Source organism: Mus caroli, unplaced genomic scaffold, assembly GCF_978045245.1.
Source record: "Mus caroli unplaced genomic scaffold, Mus_caroli_1 scaffold_2, whole genome shotgun sequence".
NCBI classification, from domain to species: Eukaryota; Metazoa; Chordata; class Mammalia; order Rodentia; family Muridae; genus Mus; species Mus caroli.
The window spans coordinates 159,664,473-159,682,738 of record NW_028227257.1 but is presented as its reverse complement, the minus strand read 5'-3'; the positions used below and the strand labels follow the sequence as shown (position 1 = coordinate 159,682,738).

Genomic DNA, 18,266 nt, shown 5'->3' with positions numbered 1-18,266 from the left:
GTGAGTCTCGCTCATTGTGGGCAGTGCCATGCCTACCACTGCCACATCAAGCAAGCCAGTCAGCAGCATTCTTCTACCACTCTGCTTAAATTCCTACCTCTGAGTTCCTGCTTGAGTTCCTGTCCTGATTTCCCTCAGTGATGGAGAGTTGTGAGGTGAAATAAATGCTTTCCTCTCCTAGTCGCTTCTCGTCATGGTGTTCTATCACATTACTAACAGTCTTAACTGACATAATGGATATTCCCAGTACACATGTCCTGAACAATCGTGGAACTTGAAAATGTGTCCAGAATTCCCTCCCCAGGTTATATGGTTAGTTGGCTAACTGGGTTAACAAAACCCAGTCACTTCAGTGATTAGGATAGGGTCCTTGTTGAATGGATGGCCTCCCATCTGGTATGAAAGAAACTATACCTCCATTGTGAATTGGCCTTGGTGGAGCCCCTGTGGTGAATGAAGACCTGAGGGCTGGAGAAATGGAAGCCAAGTCCTGTAGTACGGACATGGAAACTAACTTACGACCACAGTTGGAGTTCTTTTTTTTGTGCTGGTGTGGATAGGTACCAATAGGAAGCCCATTGAGCCTGACAATAGATTGAACTCAAATGTGCCAAGGTAGTTTGGTCAATGAAAATACTGTGTAAAGAATCTAAATTCTTATAATTGTTGTATTCTTGTTCATTAAAAAAAATATTTAAACTGGGCATGGTAGAATGTGGCTTTAGTCCCAGAACTCCTGAGGCAAAGTCAGGCAGATCTCTGAGTTCAATGCCAGCCTGGTCTACAGAGTGAATTCTAAGACATCCAGGATTTCACAGAGAAACTCTATTTTTAAGAAACAATGACAACAACAAAAACTACACTCTTCATTGTCATTTTAGTGTTGAGAATTGTGAGTTCCAATAATTACATAATAATAATAGAACATGTAACAACTTACCTTGTAAGTTTTTATTCTGATGAAGTCAGCCTTCATAGAGACAAATCGATCTGAATTCCAGCTGATGTTCTTGAGGTGTTCTACAAGATCAGCACAGAAACAGAATATCATGGTAGCCTATGTCTTTGATTACATCCTTAGCCAGCCACTCAATTCTGAAAGAAGTAAGAAATAAAAGATGCGTTAATGTACAACTGATAGACACAAGATTATCTATACAGATAAATCATCCATGTGAACATGGAGAGAAGCCTGGGAAACAGAATGCTCTCAGGCAGAAAGTTCTGTTAAAGTGGAACCAGAGTGCTGATAAGACTCCTAATAGGACATCATCGCTCTAAACAGGGTTAGAGGTCATGCATGGTATTTTTTTTTTTTTTTATCATTACAGCACCTGTTGTTAAACTTTAAAACATTTGGATGGTATTTACTGAAACCCTCATTTTATAGCAAAGAAAGAGGAAATAGAGAGCTGATTTTTTTGTTTCTTCTTTATCACCTAGACCTGTGTGGGAAGAGGAAATGGAAATGCTGTCTCCATAAGATTGGCCTGCGGGGAAGTCTGTGGCGTGTGGTCTTGATTAATGACTGATGTAGGAGGACCCAGATCACTGTGGGGGGAGCTATCCTTTGGATAGGTTTTCCTGGCTTGGATAAGAAAGCAAGCCTTCCTCTACAGCTTCTGCTTCAGTTCCTGCCTCCAAGTTCCCACCTTGCTTGTGTTTCTGTCCTGGCTTCCTCCAGTGATGGACTGTTGTTACCTAAAAGTGTAAGATGAAATAAACCCTTCCCTCCCCAAGTTGCTTTTGGTTCTGGTGTTTTTTCAAAGCAACAGAAACCATAAGACAGAGAGTGACATATTCTCCTTACACTGGAAGAAAAGTCAAGTGGAGAGTAACTAAAAAAAAAAAAAATCATATATTCACCAAAGGCAGCACACACTGTAGCAGTACAGTGTGGAATCCTATGTGGAGGATGCTCCCTGGAGTCAATGAACAGCAATGGCTTGCCTCTGCCTGCGCTCTGGCACTGTCTTCACAATTTTCTACTCATTCTATATGTACAAGTGTGTAGCCACTCCCCACACAAAACCAAAACCCTGAACAGAGGCAGGATCTCAGATGTGTACCTTAAAAAGAAAATCCCAATGGGCATTTCTATTATATATGCACAAATAGAGTGTTAGCTGTGTTTTCAGGTAGTGTTTGTCTAAATAAATATGATCACCCAATGATTGTATATCAGAATATCTGGCATGCTTTTACAAAGATGCATAGAATTCATAAATTTTTCATTACATTTATTTATCTACTGTATGTGCATGTGTACATACACACATACCACAGTGTGTGTGAGCACGCATATGTGCGTGCATACATGGATGTGCATGTGTGGGGAGTATTTACATGCATATATATGAAAGGGCATGTACAGATGGAGGCCAGAAATCAACCTAGGGTATCTCTTCTTAGGAGCTGTCCGTCATAGTTTTGAGACAGGGTCTCAGTGGGTCTTGGAGCTTACCAATTAGGATAAGCTGGTGGCCCTGCAAGCCTGGGATCTGCCTGTCTGTCTCCCCAGAGCTGGGGTTACAGGCACAGCCTACCATCTCAGTCTTTTCACATTGGTTCTGGAGATCAAACTCAGGTCTGCATGCTTGCACAGCAAACACTGACTGTGCATCTCCTCAGCCCCTCCAGTCCCACAAATCCTACTTTAAACATAAAGACTCAGATTAAAGTGGAAGGACTGAGAAGGACGCATCACGCTGTGGCAATGAAAAGTAAGATGAAGAAACCATCTTACTTTCAGTCAGGATGTGACATTAGAGTCGGTGATCTCTGTCAGCTCCTGAAGAATGCTTGACAATCCTAGTGTATGTTTCCTTAAGGATGCCAGGTGACTGACAGAACAGCAAGGAGAAAGGGACACCACTGCACTTAGAGACTCCCTCCCACACTCCCTCTACCAGGCATGGGCAGATCCTGCAGTTGGGAAATTAGTTAGGATAAAGGATAAAGTTGAACAACCCATCAATAAACTGGATCTAGCTGGTATGTGTACAACACTCCACCAAACAACAGAATATACATTCTTCTCAAAATATTCCAATGAAAATGACAAAACTAGAAAAAAATGTGTGAAAATTATAATCTGTTAAAGGTTTGTATCTACTATACCTGTTGTATTTCTAATATAATATATATAATATATATGTTTTCACTGTATAGCTGTGGCTGTCTTAGAACCAACTCACTTTGTAAACGAGGTCAGCCTCACAGTCACAAAGATCTGTCTGCCTCTGCTGGAATTAAAGGTGTCCATCACCACTGTCTGGATTATGCGTTTGTATAATTAAAATGATTATATTTACACAATATATGTGATTATAATTATAGTTGTATATATTTAATCCTTTAATGACTCAACAAGAAGACAAACAACCAAATAAAAAAGTTTGCAAAAGGCTTGGATAGAGACCTTTTATCCCCATAAAAAAAGAATGAGAATAGCTGATAAGCACACTAATGGTTCAGGAAATATAATCACAGGTTGATATCATCATACTAAATGTCAGCAGATATGTGAAGGAAACAGAGTCCTGCTAAACTACTAGTGAGGCTGAAAAATGGCACAACCATTTTGGGAAACAACCTGCAGTTGTTGGAACTCACCAGGAAGCCCAGAATTTCACCCCAGGGGCTTAATCTAGGAGAAATGAAAAATACATCCATGTCAAGAATTGTACCTGAGCTGTATACAAATCCAAGTCAGAAGTCCAAAGGTTCACTGGCTCCTGGACCAATGATTAGATGTTTTATGACTTAATTTCCATGTAACTGCCTGTCGGTAACTTAATGAAACTGTAAGACAGGATTGTGGAGATGGACCCAAGCATAAAAATGTACTGAAATCATAGAATCATTTCCCCATGTAAAGTGGGTGTAATGTTTGTTTTAAAGCTGAGGGCTGAATTCCTGGACCCCACCCTGGACCACTTATAGAGGAATTTTAGACACCCAATGGAGGGACTGGAACACCAACCCAGCCACAAAATCTTCAACCCACAATTTATCTTGCCTATGAGATGTGCAGGGATAAAAGACGGAGAATTTGAGGGAAGGGCCAACCAATAACTGGCCCCGCTTGAGACCCATGCAATGAGATGGAGTCCACCCCTGACACTATTAATAATATTCTGCTATTCTTGCAGACAGGAGCCTAAAATAACTGTCATCAGAGAGCTTTCATCTAGCAAGTGATGGAAATAGATGCAGAGACCCATTGCCAACCATTAAGTGGAGCTTGGGGAATCCTGTGGGAGAGGGGAAGGAAGGATTGTAGGAGCCACAGTGGGTCGAGGACACGACAAGAACACCTAGAGTCAACTAACCTGGGCCCATGGTGGCTCACAAAGACTGAAGTGTCAACCTGAGAGCATGCATGGGATGGACCTAGGCCCTCTGCACGAGTTGTGCCGCTGGGTCTTCTGTAGCTGGCATCAGCTACTCTGTGGGTTCTTTTTCCTTCTACCCTTTTCCCTACCCTTTCAACCCCCTAATTCTAGATAGGAAATAAGAACAGAGGAGAAAGAGTTCAGCTGTATTGCTCAACTACTTCCTGCTGATTAGGGGCATGAAGTTCCTTGGAGCAAGTTTGAACTTCACCAACAGGCTATCTAACTTTTTCTTGTTGTTTCTTTTTTGTGCATGGCTACTTAATAAATCCCAACCAACGGCAATCAACCAACAACCCACCCCACTTCTCAGGCTCTTGCATTTACATACCCTCTGAAAGGTCCCCAGGATTCCTGCCATCACACAACTGCAGAAATTATGTGCCACTGGTAAAATCATGCCTCTGCTAGAGCAAGACACAAGTCATAGTCAGCTGCTATGGACCATCTGAAGCACTCTCATATCCCACACCTGGGATTAAAACAAAAATATATTCTTATACTACCTCTGTGTTTTTGAAAGAAATCAAAATGTCAAAACCGTCACTACAGTCTTCATGTGGGACCTCTAACAGCAGGAGCAGGGGCTATCTCAGAGTACACTACCTGCCTTTGGCTCCCTTTCCCCTAACTGGGCTGCTTTGTCTAGCCTCGATAGAAGATTTGCCTAGTCCTACTGCAACATGATATGTCAAGGTTGATTGATATCTGTGGAGAGGTGGTGGGGGGAGAGGAGAGGTGAGAGGGAGGGACTGGGAGGAGAGGAGGGAGGGGCAGCTTTGATTGGGTTGTAAAGTAAATAAATAATCAATAAAAAAGAATATAGCAAATTAAAAAAAAACATCAGAGGTGCTCCTGAAGAGTTAGCTGAGGACCCCAATTGTTCACGCTACACTGTCTCCTCTCTCTGAGGTCTGCACTTCTGAGGATCCTAAATCCCAGACCTGCTGTGAACACGGGGAAGCTTGTCTTGCATGTGCATGTGAAGATCTCCTTGTTCAGTCTTGGTACAGGAATGGGCATGTGGTCTAGGTACTGAGGTGGCTCTGCTAGAGGGCTACACCTACAAATCCAGATCCACGGTAGTGTATCACAGGTAGTGTATCACAGGCAGCAATTAGAAACCCAAGAGTAAACTGATGTGTCTAAGACTAGAAGTGAACAACCTAGAACAAGAGAAAAAGAATATCTGTGCTTTCCACAAGTGGTTTGAAACTGCATTCTCTTATTCTCAAAACATTACCACTGATAGATACAATCATACACATGCTGACTGGCCGACCTGGCACACTGTTCCAAAGGAAATGGAAGTTTCAGGGAAAGTGGGGGTTTTAAGAATGTGTCCTGTGGTTTGGAGCTGTGATGAAAGGATGGACCATCTAGAGACTGCCATATCCAGGGATCCATCCCATAATTAGCTTCCAAATGCTGACAGCATTGCATATACTAGCAAGATTTTGCTGAAAGGACCCAGATATAGCTGTCTCTTGTGAGACTATGCCGGGGCCTGGCAAACACAGAAGTGGATGCTCACAGTCAGCTATTGGATGTATCACAGGGCCCCCAATGGAGGAACTAGAGAAAGTACCCAAGGAGCTAAAGGGATCCGCAATCCTATAGGTGGAACAACAATATGAACTAAGCAGTACCCCCCCCCCCCGCCCCCCGGAGCTTGTGTCTCTAGCTGCATATGAATCAGAAGATGGCCTAGCCGGCCATCAGTGGAAAGAGAGGCCCATTGGACTTGCAAACTTTATATGCCCCAATACAGGGGAATGCCAGGGCCAAAAGAATGGGAATGGGTGGGTAGGGAAGTGGGGGGGGGGTATGGGGGACTTTTGGGATAGCATTGGAAATGTAATTGAGGAAAATACGTAATATAAATATTAAAAATTAAAAAAAAAAGAATGTGTCCTGTGAAGGTGATATTCACCTCCTAACCCTTCCAGGTTAAACCGAAAGTCTGTGAAAAGCCATGAGACTCAGGCATCTTGGTGGAAAGCCATGCTTTCCCTTCCCGATCTCTGAGCTCTGTACAGGGCAATGCTTTCGGAGTGTGTGTGTTAATTATTATACTTACATCTGTATAGCTTTACCAATCTTTCTGAATAATTGCCCATAGTTACACAGTCCCATGAACACACAAGCTCCTTGAGTTCACATTTGCTACGCTATAGAAGTTCCCCCAACCACCAGAAGGAAAGTCCTTAATGGAATTGAAGAGTCACATGAGAGGGGACCGCCCCAATGAACCGCTGATACAGGGTGCAGAACTCACTCACCTGTCCACTCTGATACCATGGGGGGTGGGGGGTGAACACACACTCCAGATCACCATAATAGTGCTGCGGGTATGTGAATAAATCCAAATCATATCCTGGCCAATTATCCAGAAGCTGTTAATCAAAGTATTTGGTTATGTTATTTTTCATTCATGATTTATTTTGAATGTAAATAATAAAAATTATCATTTGGAAACAGAATAATGTTGAACACAGAGGTTAGATCTACACACCTTGGTAAATTAATACATCCCCTCAAGCAATGATAAGCTTAGTAGAGCAAGGTTATGATTTAGGCAACCTGATAAAACAAGTGAGTACCAAACCAACAACATACTCTACTCCAAACCATCATACAACAACAGTGCAACCCTGATGTCTGGGCAAAAAGACGTTTAGATTTGCACAGGCTAGGAACTGGGAAAAAGGAGACAGAATTGCCATGACTCAGGGGAGACAGATGGGACACAGGACCTACAGGAGAGAATGCCAGCCAGTCATGTGAGATTTCAGATAGGTAGCCACTGGCAGCTACTTCTTCAATTAGGCCTAGGGTGACAGGCAGAGAATTAGAAGTGTCCAGCCTTTGGGGTAACCAAGGCATTTTAAAATTAACTGGTGTGTGTGTGTGTGTGTGTGTTCCATTCTAAATCCAGATAGCTCCTGGGCAGGTGGCTGGAAGCATGGGCCAGAAGCCAAAACAGTAGCACAAACTCACTGCTACAATGAAATGCTCAGATACTTAATATTATATGTATGCACAAACACATGCCAAATCATGTCTAGGCTGAAAAGCAACCTGAGGGCAGGAACTGACATTGTTATTGATTAATCAAAAACCAATTGGGGACAAGGACCTTCAGTGTTTGAACATGCAGATTTCCGATTGAATCCAAGTATTAGAACCAATCTCCAACTTTTTTATATGTGCATTCAATGTGTTTTGATCATATTTAACCTGACTCCTCCTCAATTCTCTCAGGTTGACTATCTACCCTTCCAATTCCATGTCCTTCATTTTTCTAAAAAATTCCATTGAGTCCAATTTGTGTTGCTCCTACACTAGCGGGTGTTGGCCCATCAAGCAATGGAGCATCAGATCTACCAGATGCCACACCCTTAGAAAAACACTGACTCTTGTTCCTCCCAAGAGCCAGTAGTAATCACTCGTGTTGCTGCTTATGAAGCCCTTCTTCTCCAAGCTCAAATGCTGACTGGATTGATCTTGTACAGGTTTTGTGCAGGCAACTGCAGACGTTGTGAATTTATGACTGCAGTGGTCCTGTCTTGTACAAAGTATAGTGTTGTCTTCTGGTCCTCCCTGAACTCTGGCCTTATAATCTTCCTGCGCTCTCTTCTGAGATGGTTCCTGAGCCTTAGGGGGAAGGCTGTGATACAGATGTCCTGTTTATGAATGAGCACTTCACAGCTACTTATTCTCTGTCCTTTGGGAATCTCTCCATTAATGGGCATCCAGAGCACAAAATCTTCCTTGATGAGGTCTGAGAGCCATACTAATCTATGGGTAGAGAGATAAGAATTTACAGAGCAGTTTGATACTATGTCTACCGAGGAAAATAGTTATAAAAGTTTCACTACTATCTTCTATGAGCTCCCCAACCATAAGTTTTTGGCCATATTGGTAGCACCAGGCATGTGTTTCTGTGGTCCAGGTCTCACATCCTCATAACATTCACTCCATTAGGATTCCTATAGGTGTGTCTTGCTGTGCCAACCATTCTAGTTCACAGTATAGAGCATCTTCCAATAATAGGAGAACTAGTTACCAGGAAGGAAACTTCTCAGTTAGTCAGCTTGACTTTTCCATGTCTCACGATCAAACTCTGTGATATTCTCAGCAATAGGTTCTGGTGGCCAGCCAAGAGCAATGGTAATAGCCTGTATTTTGTTTCGGGGATTTCTAGGACACCTAATTCTTCCTGGCTTCAACTCCCTTCATCTGTCTTACACCACCCTTGTTTCTACTTCCGCTGTCTCTATGCCAACGTTCACCTCCCTCTTGGAAGGCCAGGTCAATCGCACTTCTTCCTGGAAGCTCTGGAGTTGTGACTCTCTTGCCTATTCCCCTGGGATTCCTGCAGCTCTGGCTCAGCAAAGGCTTTACCTTGGGCGCTTTGGGAATGTTTCCACATTTATCCGTTCACATGCTCTGTCTTATCTGTTCACTTTTGGTTTAGGATCCATTCCCAGCCGCTCCATCTTATACCAAGACATTCCCCACCCCACTCCCACCCTCCTCTGGATGAAGGGCTCCTGTTTTAGAAAGGGGGTTTTAAGGTAGAGCCCAAGCCACTCTCATCCTAATTTTGGTCTCTGGGCAGACCAAACTCATGTTATTTTCCCCCAAATTTAACCCTTCCCTATCTCAGGTAAGAGCAGAATTTTCTTCTGTTTCTTCAGACTAAAACTTTGGCATTGGCTTTGTCCTTCCTTTAATCTGTGTGTTAATCAGTATGTCATCCCCTTCCCTATTCCCTCCCAGTGTGAACATAACCACACCGAGCAACTTCCACGGCTCCCTCCCTGCCCTCATCTGGGTCTCCACTGCTCTCATTTCATCCTGAACTACTGCAGAAATGGCCGAACCTGGTCTTGCTTCTCCCAACATGGCAGCTGTAGTGACCTTTGAGGAGTGTACTTTGCCTCATAACAGTCTCTGGCTCAAATGTTCTCAAGGGCTTCTCATTTCACGTCGAGCAAAACCGACCGTCCTCACTGAGGCCCACAAGAATCCCCCTCTTGATTGTCTGGTATGTTCTCCTTTCCTCTGCTCTAGCCATTTTTCTCCTGGGTGACTGAATCTGCTGACAATTGTTTAGTGTTTTGATATTTCTTTAGCTCATAATACTCTTCCTACAAATGCCCACGGGGCTTGTGTATTCTTTTTCGCCAGTCTTCATTCAATGTTACCTTTACAGAGAGGCCTTTCTGATTACAAATAAAAACCAGCACTCTCCTTCCTCCCCCAGCCCATTGCTGTATCCTTCATATCTAATTTTACTTTCCTTCATAGCATGTGTTACTGCTAGATGTGGGTGAGTATGTATATATGAGTGTGTGAGACTGTGTGTGCATGTATGAATATGTATATATGCATATATGAATTGTGTGCATGTGTGTAAAAGAGTGTGTCTGTATGAGTGAGGGTGTATATATGAGTGAGGGTGTGTGTGTTTGTGTGTGTGTTTCTGTCTGTCTGTCTGTTCTGACTTGTCTTATCCCCCTGGAATGTGAGCTACTTCTGGCAGAGATTTTATCTTTCTTTCTGTTCAACCCCTCATGCCCAGACCACTGACCTGAGATCTGGTAAGTACTAAAAAGATGTTCAACAACCGAATAAATTAGACAGTCATTACCTCTGCACTCCAACCTATAGAGGTTTGCTAACTTGTGATAGAAATGACTACTTTTCAAAGCTCTGAAGATTCATAGTTGTCTCACTGGCCAAGGAGTATGCATCATCCGCATAGCCAAAACGTGTCATAGTCACTGTACCTCCACCAGTATGCTGGCTAGTGTGACTGGTTAACTTGTGCAGAGCAACTCTGGTTTCAACTTTGTAAATTCCAGGAGTCTGCTGAAACCAGAGTGGTTGGTCAGTGGCCTCACAGCTGCACCTGAATGACACTCAGCCTCTGTGATGGCCCAGTAAAGACTGTCCAGTGAGGTCAGCCAAGCAATTGTTCTGGTGTTTCCTCTGGACCACACAATGGTGCCCACTGTTCTTCCTGGAGCTCATTCACTCACAGCCCTGGTAATTAGTGGTCTCCTGCGCTCATTCCTCTCTCCATGCAAATCCTTACAGCTCTTTGATCTGAATCATAGAGAATACTCTCCATGTCAAGGTTGTGTTCCACACTTTCATTTTTACTGCCATGAGATTAGGAGACCGTATTATTCTTTTCTTCATTTCTCTCTCTCTCTCTCTTTTCTTTCTTTTCTCTCTCTCTCTCCCCTTCCTTCCTTCCTTCCTTCTTTCCTTCTTTCCTTCCTTCCTTCCTTCCTTCCTTCCTTCCTTCCTTCCTTCCTTCCTTCCTTCCTTCCTTCCTTCCTTCCTTTCTTTCCTTCTTTAGTTTTTGAGACAGGATCTCACTATGTAGCCATGACTAGCCTGAAACTAGCCATGCAGACCAGGCTTGGGTTTAAATTCTCAGATATCCACCTGCTTCTGCTTCTGTCTCCTGAGTGCTGGTATTAAAGGTGTGTGCTACTGTGCCCAGTCCTGATTTTGTTTTCTTTAAATAAGATACAATAAAACCTATGGAGTGGATGACATCAAATAGAGTGCAAAGACAAATACTGAACAAATGCTCAATATACACACATACACACATATATACACACACACATACACACATATATGCATGCATACACATACACACATACATACACACATACATATACACATACACACATGCACATACACACTCATACACATACATACATACACATATATACATACATTCATATAACACATACATACACACTCTAGCATACATACACACATACACATTCATATACATACATATACACACATAAATACATACACACAGACATATACACACATACGTACTCATACACAATACAATGTGCAATACGCACGTGCACACACACATATACAATGTACACACATGCCCACATTCACACACATACATACATTCACACATACATATATATGCACATAAATACACATACATACACACACACACACACACAAATGCCATAGAAAAGGAAAAGATGATAGGAAAATTAGGAAACAAAGCTATACGTGAAAACAGTTAGAGCAGACAGTAGCCTAGAGCAATATGAGCAATGTGGATGTCAAAGTCTGATTCCTCTGGGGCAAGTCTGCTAGCCATGAGACCTGGGACATATTAATGTCTCTAAAATAAAGTCAAGGCCTGTCTCACATGTCTAATGAAAATGTTAAATGAGACAGATAATGAATATAAGACTCCCTAGCATGTGGTCTATAGTGCTTACACAGTGATATTGGCCGCATAACTATACGGAAGCATCAGCTGTCTATACAACTCATATTCATTGTTTATATAAGTACATTTTAACTCATTTAAAGAAAAACTTGAGTTTCAACTGTACAGCTGGTGATTTTACTAGTTCCAAACCAATGACAACCAATTTTGAGCAAGATCTCTGAACTCTGTCTACATCTTTTCATTTGCTAATTCCTGTATGCTACTATTTATTCTTTATAATGCATTAATGCTCCTCCTACCCAAATCAATTGAATGTCACTTGCAGATAAGATCCATTTTACTAATTTTTTATTAGCAAGTTGCTCTTTCACATTTTCATATATGTGCACTCTGTATTCTGGATGCTCCGTCCTTCCATTTTACTCTGGCCCCTTCCAGCCAACCCCTCCTCCATGTAATTACTTTTCCCCTATTAGTTTGGTCTTGTTTAGTGTCCCTTATTGATTAACCAATTTCACCAGTATGATCTTGAGTTTCGAACTCACCATTAGAGCATGGTGGGCTCAACAGTGGGCACACAAGCATGCTTTAAAGCCAGTAAATTTTGAAAAACTCCAAGAGGTTGTCCAAGATAAACAGGAAAATCCATCTCAATTTTTAGAATACCATAAAGGTTTCTTTTTTTCTTTCTTTTTTTTTTCTCGTCATGGGTGACCCATTATGATATCACACTTGTAAACATACTTTCAAAGATGGAATAAGCAGCTAAAATTATATCACGTAATTCATTTATTCTTGCAACAACAAAAAACGGTTAGGAACTCAAGGTGAAACATTCACTGAATGCTTGAATTTGATCAGTATGAAACAAATCTATGTCCTGAACCTTCAGACTGTATCCCATCAATGTGCATAATAGAGTGTGTTGCTATAAAGGGGCTTTATTGCAGTATACCAATCTGGACCCTGAAAATCCAAAAGGTAAACAGCTCCTAACGACCTAATTCTTTTCCCAGAGCTACCCCTACATAAGAACAAAACTTAAAAAGCTGGAGAGGGGACTCCTGACTCCACATGAACAAGTCTTAGAGCTGGCCTTCAAAGTGTACCATGGAAGAGATGAGACAGTCCTCAAACAAAAGTACAATATGCTAGCAAAGGCTATCCAACCAGCTCCAGCCACTACCCTGAGCTCATGGTCTTCTAAGACCCAGAGACCACCAGGTACCTGTTACAGGTGCAGTCGACAAGGTCATTGGGCTAAAGCCTGTCCTAACCCCTGCAAGCTGAGGGGGCCATGCCCTAGGTGCCATCAAGAGGGACATTGGGCTGTCGACTGCCTTCATGTTATGCAAAACAGAGGGACATCACTCCCAGATAACCCTCCAACCAATCTCCTAGGCTTGGCTATGGCTGACTGACAAGGCTCAGGCTCCTCTGACGTGACCACTGCTATCATAAACAGGGAGCTTAGGGTAGATATCATGGTATGTGGGCCATCTATCTCTTTTCCCTTGGACACTGGAGCCACTTACTCGTTCCTAATGGAGTTTTGGGGGCCCACTTCTCCTTCTCGTTTTTCCTATTGTCGGGGTAGGAGGACAACCTTACTTCCCTTACCAGACCCCACCACTTAGTTGCATTTTTAGGGGTGTACCTCTCACCCATTCCTTTTTGGTAGTGTCAACGTGTCCCGTCCCCTTATTGGGAAGGGATCTCCTAGCTAGGCTAGGAGCCTCTATTTCTTTTGCTCCCCATATTCGCCTAAACTCAAACTCACCAGCAGTTCCTCTGCTCCTTATTTTAGCCAGCCAACCTACTAACCATACCATGTTATTCCCTTTACCAGCCTCACAGGTAGATCTCCGAGTCTGGGACGTCCAGAACTCCTCTGTTGCTAAACACCATTCTCCTGTTGTCATCCAATTATTGGACCCTACCAGGTACATCACCCAAGCTTAATACTCCTTCTCTCTCTCGAGAGTCTCGGGGGACTTAAACCAATCATTTCTGACCTCTTGAGAAAGAAACTCCTTTGCCCTACTTCTTTCCCCTTTAATACCCCTACGTTAGCAGTCAAGAAACCTAATGGTACTTATCGCTTAGTTCCAGACCTCAGGCATATTAATTCTGCAGTGGTTCCTCTCCATCCTGATGTGGCTAACCCCTACACACTTTTTCCCATTATCCCCTCGGGAACTTCCTATTTCTCAGACCTAGATCCCAAGGATGCGTTCTTCTCTATCCCTCTAGATGCCCAGTCACAAAACATATTTACCTTTACTTGGACAGATCTTGATACCCACTTTTCTACCCAACTTACCTGGACTGTTCTACCTCAGGGATTCTGGGATAGTCCACACCTATTTGGGCAAACCTTGGCTTACGACTTATTATCTTTATCTCTCCCTAAATCTAAGATCATACTTTATGTGGATGATGTCCTTCTCTGTAGCCCCTCTTTAGAAATTAGCCAAACTGACACCTGTGCTCTTCAAATTTTCCTCTCCAATCGAGGCTACAGGGTCTCACCTTCTAAAGTCCAACTGTCCACCCCTCAGGTTACTTATCTGGGACTAACAATTACCCTGACCCATAAGGATATTACATTAGATAGAAAGAATCTGATCCAATCTCTAACTGTCCCTTCTATGAAAGAAGAGATTCTATCATTCCTAGGAATAGCTAGTTTTTTATGTTCGTGGGTTCCTTCCTTTTTCCTTCTTCTTGTCCTTTATATGAAGTAGCATCCGGTTCTACCCACGAACCTCTTTTAAAACCTATTACCAAGCCTTTTCAAAGTCTTCAACAGTCCCCCAAGGCCCCAGCCTTACATCTCCCTAACCTGACTTGTCCTTTTTCCATCTATGTAACAGAAAAGGAGGGATTTGACCTTGGAGTCTTAGGTACCAGATTGGACCTTCTTTTGCACCTGTGGCATACTTGTAAAAAACAAAAACAAAAACAAAAACAAAAACCCTAGATCTAACCATCCAGGGATGAGCACTTTGTATTTGTACTCTAGCAGCCGCTGAACTCCTTATTTGAGAGTCAAAAAATCCCTAAACTTTGGTTCACCTATAACTGTCTTCTCTTCTCATAACCTGTCACAGCTCCTAACATATAAAGGATTACAGACTCTACCTCCCTCCGGGGTTCTCTCTCTCCAGGTAGCTCTAATAGAAGACCCCACACTCACTTTCCAATCATGCCTGCCTCTCAATATTTCCAATCTTCTTCCTCGACCAAATACTAACCACCCCCTATCTCACTCCTGCACTGAAACTTTAGAAGAACTATTACCTCATCCTTCACACATACAGGAGGACACATTGCCTCAGGCCATCTATACTTGGGATACAGATGGCAGCTCCTTTTGATATGAAGGAGCCAGAAGAGCCAGCTATGCCATAGTATCAGACACTGAAGTGGTGGAGGCATAGGCCTTTCCTGCCTATACTACCAACCAACAAGCTAAACTAATAGCCCTCACCCATGCTTTTCAACTGGCACAGGGATAATCCCTCAACATCTACACAGATTCCAAATGCTTTTCACATCTTCCTGTTCCACGCATGCTCCTTACCATGAAACTAATGCAAGCCAGATTATGGCTATGCTAGAGGCTTCCCGTCTTCCCACAGCTATTGGGATCATCCACTGCAGATCCCACCAGACAGATGACTTGGAGACAATAGTCTCCAAGGGAAACAATCGAACCGACGAGACAGCTAGAGCTGTGGCCCTTAGGGGCCCAGGTCTTATCCTCCCCAGGACATTCTTACACTACAGTCTACATCTCCACCTTCACCCATTGACATTCGCCAAACCCTGTCATACCTTCACCAACTTTTCCATCCTAACAGCCAAGCATTGTCTTCTTTTGTTAAGACACACCTACAGCCTAGTCCTGAAGATTTACACTTCTTAAAATCTATCACTGCTTCTTGCAAAATCTGTCAGACATCTAACCCCTACTCGAAGTATCGCAGCCCTTCTTTTCCTACTCATCAGGCTGGAGGCTCCCTTCCTGGAACTGACTGGCAACTTGATTTTACCCATATGCCCACCATCAGACATGCCAAATACCTCCTGGTTTTGGTAGACACCTTCTCAGGGTGGGTAGAGGCATTTCTCACAACTAACAAAAGGGCTCAGACAGTCTCTGATCTCTTCCGAGAGATCATCCCTCGATTGGGTGTCCCGCTTTCTCTCCAAGCAGACAATGGTCCTGAATTTACCTCTCAAGTTTCTCAAATCCTACCTAAGGCCCTAAACATCCCCTGGCACTTTCACATTCCTGTACCACCCTCAATCTTCAGGCAAGGTAGAAAGAACTACCTGCTCCTTAAAAACCACTCTTGTTAAGCTGTCACAGGAACTTCACCTTGATTGGATGAAACTCCTGCCCCTGGCTCTTTTCAGACTGTGAGCTCTCCCCAAGCGATCTCTCCTCATTTCACCTTTCAAACTCATGTATGGGCATCTAGTCCTAACTCCTGGCCTTTCACCCAAGCACTCTCCCCTCCAGATCATTTGCTTACCCCATTACTTTCTCATCTCCGTTCTCTTCTATGGATCTTTGCTGACCATCACCTACCTCAACCACACTTTGTTTCCTGCCCACTACCTGTTAACACTGGGGACCAAGTCCTTTTTATCTCCTCCAGGTCATCAGCCCTCACCCCTTTCTCCTAAATGGCAGGGCCCTTTTAAGGTAATCCTTGTGACCCCTATAGCTGCTAAGCTTGAAGGACTCTCTCATTGGGTCCACCTGTCTCACCTGAAACCCTTCATTCCTCCACCTAAAGATGACCCCTCTTCATACACATTGACCCTAACAGGACCGTGCTCTGTTAAGCTCTGGGAGACATCAAGACCACCCGTCTTGTCCCCTATCCCAGAAAATGAGACTCCACTCTGGCAGCCGAACTCAACTTCGTTGGATGAGATGCTGGATTAGTTGTGGTCTTCTTGTCTTTTCCCTGCTGTTCATTTCCATCAAGGGTAGCCCTTACACCTGGAGATTCGAAGTTCGAGAAACGCCCACAGATAACAAACAGGCTTTTCAAATAGGGTCAGGAAACTGATCCATAGTTGGGTGCCAAGAACCGATCCAAATCGTCATGGTCCCAGTATCTGTTACCCCATCTGTGTATTATGACCTCTATACTTGCTTTCTCAATGATCGGACAAAAGATTATTGCAGAAGATGGCCAGACAAATATGGGGGCTGCCCATATTGGTCTTGTGAGATACATATGTTAGGAACACAGATTAGTCATGTCTTCTATCGATTCCACAAGACACTCTTTTTCTACATACTAGACCCATGGGATCCCAGGTGGGAAACAGGAGTTGCTGGTAAGCTTTACCAAAAAACTCAGCCCAGCTCCCCAGTAAGTACCATCCACATCCAGAGAAAACGCGTCTCAATTGCCCCACCCTTAAATATAGGAAAAGTAGGAGAGATAATCAAACATTCCTCCAGGTTCTTACCTCTTTGACGACCCCCCTCATGAATAGTACTAACTTGTCATTCCGTCTTTTGTGTCAGACCTTGACCTCGCCTACCAGCTCCTTAATGTCACCAGGCCTAGCTGTTTTAAGGATTGTTGGCTATGTGTACCTCCTGGAACTAATTCACAAGTGTCGGTTACAGCGTCTCTGGTGATACTACCAAGTAACCTTACCTCACCCCTCACTAGCTGCTCTAAGTCCAATGTTGCCATGACTCCATACCTCACTTCTATCTCGCTCTTTGATGTGGCAAATTGCTTCAAAACCTCTGGGGCTTGCTCTGTAGGAACACTGAGTTCTCTAGACTGCAATAAAACCATAACTCTTGACACATCATCTCTGCCACAATGCCCCTCAGTCCAGAACACGTCAATCCTTTGTGGCACTCAAGTATATCATAGTCTACCGGCCAGCTGGTCAGGGGTTTGCTCGTTGGTATTCCTTTTCCCGGACCTGGGGGTAATTGAGGAAAATGAGCCCCTACCAGTCCCAATTGTAAACATGATAGCTGCCCAACATAAGAAGGCAATTCAAGTTGTGCCACTTTTGGTTGCCATGGGAATAGCTGTGGGTGCTGGTACTGGAATAGCAGGGATAACGACTTCTATGACCCAATATAATACAAAAACTTCCCAGTTTAAAAGTGATCTTTAGGAAATGACTGAAACTGTGCTTACTATCCAGAAACAGATCGATTCTTTGGTAGCTGTGGTACCGGTGGGTGGGGGTGGGGGGCAGGCCTAGATCTCCTGACAGCTAAAGAAGGTGGTCTTTGCCTTTTCCTCCAAGAAGAATGTTGTTTCTACATCTACCAGTCCCGGAGAGTGAAAAACAAAATCCAGGAGCTACAGGCAGACATCAAAAACTTCAGAGACCGTGAGGCCTCCGGTTCTGGGATTTTTGCAAATCCTATATGGAAGTGGATACTCCCTTTCGTAACACCTTTCTTAGTCATCTACCTGGGGTTATTATTCGCCCCTTGTCTCATTAATCTCGTCTCTACATTCCTTCATCAGACAGATAAAAAACATTTCTAATCAAACTATTAATCAGCCCCTGTTACAAGGACTACCAGCCGCTCACCACAGAAGAGCCGCTGTCCATAGAGG

General features: G+C 43.4%; 1 protein-coding gene across 1 annotated transcript in view; it reads right to left on the bottom strand.

Annotated features, from left to right (window-relative positions):
* Positions 1–18,266, bottom strand: part of Prtfdc1 (phosphoribosyl transferase domain containing 1) — a 90,189-nt gene that overhangs the window by 69,937 nt on the left and 1,986 nt on the right. Inside the window, 4 exon segments of the mRNA XM_085831135.1 lie at positions 941–1,040; positions 1,042–1,095; positions 6,680–6,711; positions 6,713–6,793. Of these exon segments, the coding sequence (XP_085687261.1) occupies positions 941–1,040; positions 1,042–1,095; positions 6,680–6,711; positions 6,713–6,793 (267 nt within the window).